This window comes from Dermacentor variabilis, chromosome 1 (assembly GCF_050947875.1).
Source record: "Dermacentor variabilis isolate Ectoservices chromosome 1, ASM5094787v1, whole genome shotgun sequence".
Classification (NCBI taxonomy): Eukaryota; Metazoa; Arthropoda; class Arachnida; order Ixodida; family Ixodidae; genus Dermacentor; species Dermacentor variabilis.
Window position 1 is genome coordinate 276,580,110 of NC_134568.1, and position 7,722 is coordinate 276,587,831.

Here is a 7,722-nt window from a genome sequence, read left to right on the forward strand (position 1 = left end):
CATATGCCCTGCGTAACCAAGAGATTTCACCGAGAGGAAGCCTCACTTCTATATCGAATAAGGGCAGGATCTGCTAGTATTTTTTTTTTATTGTGGGGTTTTACGTGCCAAAACCACTTTCTGATTATGAGGCATGCCGTAGTGGAGTACTCCGTAAATTTCGACGACCTGAGGTTCTTTAACATGCACCTAAATTTAAGTACACGGGTGTTTTTGCATTTCGCCCCCATCGAAAGGTGGCCGCCGTGGCCGGGATTTGATCCCGCGACCTCGTGCTCAGCAGCCTAACACCATAGCCACTGAGCAACCACGGCGGGTGGGGATCTTCTAGTACACCGGCCTGGTTATTTAAGACAGGGCGAATCATTTCTCCGAACTGTACGGCATGCAACGAGACAGGAGACATTGAGCACTTTTTGTGGTCCTGCCAAAAATTCCAAGATGAAAGGGACGCTCTCCTGAAGAATCTGCAAAAAAAAGGACCTTCCGCATGCGTGCCTGCACCACCTTATATTTCCCGACGGATCAGTTATAGCCCGCAAAGAAACTTCACGTCTCTTTATCGAATTCCTAAGAGAGACTGGTTTGATGGATATATGGTGAAACCCTTCAGCGGTATTGTAAGAGACGCTCGAGCGGAGCAATTGTCGGCCTTGATTGCCAGGCTAAGTCCGCCTGTTGCTACAATTCACTACCACCACCACCACATGCGGAAATACTCACCTGCCCACGAAGGTCTCTCCGGACATTCTGAATCAAATAACTGAATGAACGCCGAAATTTCACCCTAAGGGAGCACAACTCCTGCAGGTCTGGAGTGGGATCTAAGAACTGCAAAACATGGAATGAGATTGAAAACAAAATAAATTTATCTCTGATACAATAATCTGGGTCTTTCTCTCTGATACAATAATCTGGGTCTTGCTAGCATTAACAATTGCAGGCAGCGCAAGGGTGCTTCACAACCAAACATTTACAGAGCATCTTATTGAAGACAAAAGTCTTGTGACGTAGGCAGACATTTAATCCAGGAAAGAATGACCAAGTGCAAGAAGCTTTTTTAAAAGATTAAACAAAGATTGTGACAACATAAGGGCACTGAAGGAGGAAGGGTGGAGATGAAACAGCATGCCGTGAAAATGATTTTCCTGCAGACAGTCTCGCTAAAGACGCAGTGGCAACATAATGAACACTCTGCTTCACCATCCTGCTCCCACTATCCACCAATTGCTTCCTTTTTTCATAAAAAAACATGGAGCTCAGGCAGCAGTTAAAGACATACCTACGCAGCTTTCAAACATAGGCACACAAGGAAAAGAGAATACAACTGAATACTGTTGATAGCTCATTGAAACATTTTTGAATGTGGCCTCAAGTCAGCCTCAATTGTTATTTTAATGATTATATTTGTTCACCAAGAAGATACCTTTATCTTGTAGTACTTAATGACCGACTTGTTGGCTTGCAAGTAAAATTTAACTTGCTTGAAGTGAACTGTATGCAGGAGAGACAAAAGTCAGTTTAATATACCTAGTAATTCGGTATATTTAAGCCCACATATAATGAGCCATCTTTTAGTAGTTCATCACACACAGGTTCATATTAGGAAAGCAGCAAGATAAAGAAAAAAACATTCCTGGCCAGATATTTTTGAAATTATTAAAACAACAAATAAAAAGAACTTCCCACTCATTGGCTCGCTCTCACAATAAATTCAGAAGACGGAAAACACTACATGCAGATACAATTTTAATTAATTAGAGAAAAATGGCTGAGAAAACACTCTCACTTAACAACAATACTGATAAATATATTAAGCAACCCTGCTCCCTCTATGAAGGCTCCCATGCATGTCCCTCTGCACTGCAGCTCATTATACGATTCTGAATTCACTTTGTGCCGAAATCAAGATGCCATCTAGGGTTCCAGTTGTATACTACAAGAAACCATGCTAACCCGCCGTGGTTGCTCAGTGGCTATGGTGTTGGGCTGCTGAGCACGAGGTCGCGGGATCGAATCCTGGCCACGGCGGCCGCATTTCGATGGGGGCGAAATGCGAAAACACCCGTGTGCTTAGATTTAGGTGCACGTTAAAGAACCCCAGGTGGTCAAAATTTCCGGAGTCCTCCACTACGGCGTGCCTCATAATCAGAAAGTGGTTTTGGCACGTAAAACCCCAAATATTATTATTATTAAGAAACCATGCTAGAGCTCAGGCCCTGTTTCGCATGAAGCCTTTATCAGCATGCTACTTGAAAGAAGGTGCGCCAACAAGTTGCCACGTCTTCTCACTAATTATCATTGGCCCAATGTGGCTTGAGACTACGTGACTTGTGGCTCACTGCAGTTCACACCAGTGCCAATGAAGTAAGCCAGTCGACTCCTCTCTTTCTATTTTTTATAAATAAGCGAGAGCTCTGGACTCCAGAATAAAGCTGCACTAGTGGCCCATGCTATGTGACCTAGAACATGCACTTAAAACTGAAATTCATTTTAGTGCTTAAACACAGTTTACGATTACTTCCAATTTAATATTTCTAGCTTAGTGGTTTGGTTTCTAACTTGTTCTACTGACCTTCAGTGCAGCCACTGCTGCAAACTTTCTAAACATTTTGCTCACATGAGAACATAACTGCATGCCACATGTAAAATTATCATAGACCACAATGAATTATTTTCAAGTTATGTGTTCTCTGCAATGAAGACACATTTAAAAGTGGTTCATATGGAAAGCCTACCTTAAGTTGATGAAGTCGCCTTCGTACTCCTGCACCAAAAAAGAAGGGCAACAGTCAGGCACAAGACATGTGTACAGCTTATATATGATGCGCTTGCCTTCAAATAATTCTTTGCGAAGAGAATCATCACTTTCGTAAAAACTGCAGAGCTGCTCCAAGACAGACTCTAACACAAGGTAGTACGGAATCTGTCCACGTGGAACCAGGCCAAATGAGTCCTGCCTCACTAGCTGATGTGATCGACCTGCAGGTAATCATGAAAGCAATACTGTCAACCCATTTTAAAGTGCAATATCAGTACCAAAAGCACTGTCCATGAACAAGATTCACTGAGCATCAAGCTCCAGTATTCATCGATCAGGAAGATCTGTTTTGTTCATGCCATCGACAGCCTGCAATACAGTCCAGCTGTGTACTGAGGAGGGTAAGGCCCGTTTGTCTGCTATTTCTCACCTGAACACCTACTCACCTTCTCAATGTTTAAAGATGCCTTGGTTCTACAATCATACCACACACTGATTCTCCAAGTATAGAAAATATGCACATTGTTTACATTCATGGTTTACTACTGTGGCAATGAAAGTCCGCACTTGTTGAGCCTCAGCTGATTCTCAAACATCTTTGGCAGTTTGTCTCCTTTCACACATGCATATGCTGTGCCAAGGATGCTAAGTCCTCAGAGAAAAATAATTTAAGATATCACCAAAATTAGCTAAAAAAGATTTCAAACAGATTTTCATTGGCAAAAAAGCAGAACATATAGTAGTACACCTCTATTATCATCAGTTAGTGCCTATGCAGAGAAAAAAAAACCAAGACACTTAAATATCAGAAAAGTGCACGTGTGCCACATTGTGTGCAAGCTGATTTGATGAACAGCAGCAGGTTGGGAGCCACGGCAGGTGGACTTGGGTACTTTAAAATGTGCGCTGTCAGGAAGTCATTCAAATGCTGCAGGCCCAATCACAAGCCTACACTGGCAGCGGCATCTTCAAAGGGGCAGTGTTAAATCTTTGAATGTGTGGAAGCTCTTGGGTATAACGTAGTGTGAATGTCTTAATGCTAAAATCATAGTACAACAAAACCTCATTGTAACAAAGTTGCATCTCGTACAAAAATACCTTTGTTATATTCAATATTTGTTATAAGCGTACACAATGGCAATGAAAAAAAAATGTGTTTGGGTATATGCAAAAGAAAATTGAGCATAATGAGTCTTACAAGCTAGCAAAGAGCCTCCTGTCGCTCCCGACAGCCTGTAGGCAGCTTGTCCCGTTGATATGTGGCATGTGAACAAGGCCAAATTACAGACAAGCACTTTGGACTGTTAATACATAACTGTGCGATTGGCCAGATCACACAGAGGATTAACACATTGGCTTGCTAGCTGCAGGACAGCCAAGCCAGTGATCAAAATGTACGCACACACCTACAATGTGCCATTTCAAATAGCACTCGCTGAGTATTTGATATTTTTGCTACCAAAATACATATTTTGAGCTGTGAGTGAACAAATATTCACTTCAGTGTAATGAATATTGCCTCAGATCTTGGATTTTTAGTTTCACTACAACTGTAGAATAACAGAATACCAATTGTAGAAGTACATGGCTGAATAAGGTTTACATGCTATCTGTGTTATATCAAGGTTAGAGTGTATAGCATGCATCGTGTGGCATTCAGCACAACGATATTCACAGATATGCCTGGCAAAAGAGACTGTTTCTGGAACGCTATAATGAGATAGCAAGAGAGAGAGAAAATCAAACACGTATGTGCATTGGTGAATGCAACGCCCAAGTGTAAGCGGCACAGCATTGTCTTTTATTTCGTGGAAGCCCAGCTAACATCCGCAGCAGTTGTATAGACAGGTCGAGAGAATGCAAACAATGCTGGGTGAATTCAGGTATGTGCCACTTCTCCAATGTCATACGGTGCGCTAGCCTGCTAAGTGTTGGGCTGCGTCAGTCCTCGATAAAGGTACAGAAACAAGGTTTGACTTTTGTGTGCTTTCCTAGCAGCTTCGTCGGTGACGTATTTGCCAGAGATGCTGCAATGACCCGGCTGCCACTGAAACACGACGTCGTGTCCTTTTGCAATCATATGATGGTGCTTTTCTCATATCTCCGACACGAGTTGTTCACAGGACCCGCAACGAAGTGCTTACAAAAGACACTGTAGGGCTGCCTTCGAGTCACAGAATATTGTCCACCGATTAGCCGGTTGGTTGTTAATATGATCAACGGCACCTCGGAGGGCAACAAGCATCAACCGATCGATATTGTAACATGCGAAATCTTGCAGAATGAGGTATATGTCAAAGCTGCCAAAGCGGTGCACATGTTTACCTTACATGTACTGTACCAGTGGGACAGCCGCATGATGTTCCAGAGCTTTTTATTACCTTGTGGTCAAGATGTGAGAGCTGAAATGATGAGGCAATGCCTCTACGCATAGTTTGGTAAGAAGGTCCAAACTGGCTCAACTTTATCTTGCATGTTAAAAATATTCAAAGCAGATATGCTGTATAACACCCTTATACTCAAGTACGCTGGCCTTGACTTGGGGCACAAAGAACCAATGGATGCACAAGAATACCAGCAATAATATGGGATTTCATTGCTGACGACTTATTTTGTACCAGGGAAAACCGGAGAGTTGGTATGATGCAGTGCTTGTCATGTCTCATTGCTCTTTGTTGTCCTGCTGTCTACACTGTTTCAGGATTACGACTTTAAGCCAATTAACCTGAATCAATACTCCCCCAAAAATAGCATAATCTCGATAGGACACATGACTTGATTAGGGAATTGCATGATGGCGTTGTTCCCCAGGTGGAAGAATAGTAATATTTACACAATATACCAATCAAACAATTTAGAGAAAGCATGCAACTGTAAAGCGTTTTGAAGATCTATATGTCAAAAGTCGTAAACGAGTAAGCAGGCTGTACTAAAAGCTGTCATCACTTCAAATGCATGCATTTTTCTTTTTTTCTGGGCATAACGGCTGTGACCTTTCCGCTACAGTTGGTGAAGTTTTCTACCCTTACCCGCATTTTGACAACTACGCTAAGCACATTCTTTTTGCTTTGATGCGATACGGTGCATCACTTACGAGTACACCTAGCAACGGAGTACCGATGCAGATGGACAGACCACTTACCGATGTCTGGGACGTCCAGAGCTGTCAAAGTGCATAGTGATAGTTTCGGAATAGGATCCATGGCTCAGCTGTAATTCAAGTAACAAAATAGAGGAATCAGTTCGGGTTTTCAGCTGATTATGCCCACGTGTCACCAATTGACGTAAATAACAAACGGATTTGGCAATGAACTGGCATAGAAATCTTGACGCAAGAGCGTATCCTTTACCCATGAATGCTCCTAGTCAAATGAAAATGCTATGCGCAAAGTAGCACGGTAAGAGAGAGAGCAAAAGAACAAACAAACTACAAGTACCTACCATGGAAAGATCACGAATCGCTGTCTTGTCGTCTGAAGAACGACGAATGTGTGATGTGACGGGCGCCAAGCTTGAAACAGGCCACAACAACCGCCTGCTCTTCAGCTGGCTGCGGCACACGCAGTGACATCCGTGACATCACATGAACCACAGTACGGCACATCGGAACATGTTTGTGCAATGAATGGTATGATCCGCCGAAGCTGACGAGACGTTCATTTGAGGGATCGCCAGCCATTTGTGCGCAGGCGCAAGTAAGAGCGGGCGTGAGAGAAAATCTCAGGGCTTTTGCTCCTTGAATATATGAGTCTGCCTAGGCACTACGGAGCAGGTTTCTTAGCACGTGTTGTAGGTATTTGTCCCTAGACCTGCCGGCGTTGCGGAGTGCGGTCGAGTTTGTTGACACTCCGCCGCTGGCTGCCCGCGCGGTGAGCCAGTGGGCACGGCTGATCGCTGGTGGTGATCGGTGATCGGCTGAATTGGTGATCGCTGGTTGAAGGGGCAAGGTTCTGACTGGTGTTGTATAAGTCGTGGGTCGCTTTTTTCGTCGCGACGATAGGTTGGATTTTTTACAAGCACTGCTCTAGGAGGGCACATGTAACCGCCAAACGGAGGCCTAAGGAGAACACCTGAGGTTATAATCAAATTGGTTATAACAAAGCAGGCGGCGCAGGATCTCCAGGACCCCCAAGGGGTAGCGGGGGGATCAAAGCTGGAAGCAGGGCGGCCCGTGGGTTGGGGCCGTGGAGGCCAAAGCCTACCAGGGGTTGTTCGCATAAAAAATCGGCTGTCACCCCTGGATCGCGCAGGCCTCGGCGAGCCCCAATCCACGGACTACTAGTCCGGGTTATAGTTTTGATGTCCTGGAGGCGCTGCCAATAATGCGAAATAATTACACGTTACAATTAGTAAAAAGCACGATTTAATAAATATAGTTACGTCCATGCAGCCGCCAACTTGTAACGCTAAGTTTAGCACTACCTCGTCCCGCGACTTCTGCAGCGCCAGTCAGAACTTTGCCTCTGAAGGTACGTCGGACAGACTTTCTCGCGCCTGCGGCGCTGGTGCTGAGTCAGACATCGTCACCGGCCGCCTTTCAGCCACTTGCGTTCAACCGTGGTCGCTAAGGCGCTCTGCCTTCCAGATTTTCAATATATGCAGCCCGGGCTCTACTACGGTCGCTACTGCTCCCACAGAAACATCTGTGATGTTATTTACAGGGTACATTGCCGCAAGGCGCGAGAAAGCTATGATCCGCCACAGCGTCCGAGCGCAAACAAACTCGACCCCACTCCGCAATGGCGGCACTCCTAGGGACAAACGCCTACAACACGCGCCTCTGTAGTGCCTAGACAGAGTCATATGTTCAAGGAGTAAAAGCCCCCAAATTTTCACTCTCGCGCCCGCTCTTGCTCGCGCGTGCGCACAAATGGCTGGCGATCCCTCAAATGAACGTCTCATCCGAAGCAGCAAACGCTTTCGTGAAAATGGCGGCCGACAAATATCCTGTTTGACAGATG

General features: G+C 44.7%; 1 protein-coding gene across 4 annotated transcripts in view; it reads right to left on the bottom strand.

Moving 5' to 3' along the window:
* The window catches only part of LOC142565121 (eukaryotic translation initiation factor 2-alpha kinase 1-like), a 79,947-nt gene extending 72,447 nt beyond the window's left edge, over positions 1 to 7,500 (bottom strand). The window contains exons 1-5 of one of the 4 annotated variants that reach the window (XR_012824841.1): positions 6,203 to 7,500; positions 5,904 to 5,971; positions 2,836 to 2,982; positions 2,739 to 2,767; positions 724 to 831 (exon numbers count right to left, since the gene is read on the bottom strand). Coding sequence is in view for 3 of the 4 variants with exons in the window: in XM_075676235.1 (XP_075532350.1) it covers positions 724 to 831; positions 2,739 to 2,767; positions 2,836 to 2,982; positions 5,904 to 5,964 (345 nt within the window). In the remaining variant the exon portion in view is untranslated. The remainder of the gene's footprint in view (positions 1 to 723; positions 832 to 2,738; positions 2,768 to 2,835; positions 2,983 to 5,903; positions 5,972 to 6,202) is intronic. The other 3 variants (XM_075676235.1, XM_075676236.1, XM_075676237.1) reach the window with 3 other exon arrangements.
* Between the last annotated feature and the right edge of the window lie 222 nt (positions 7,501 to 7,722).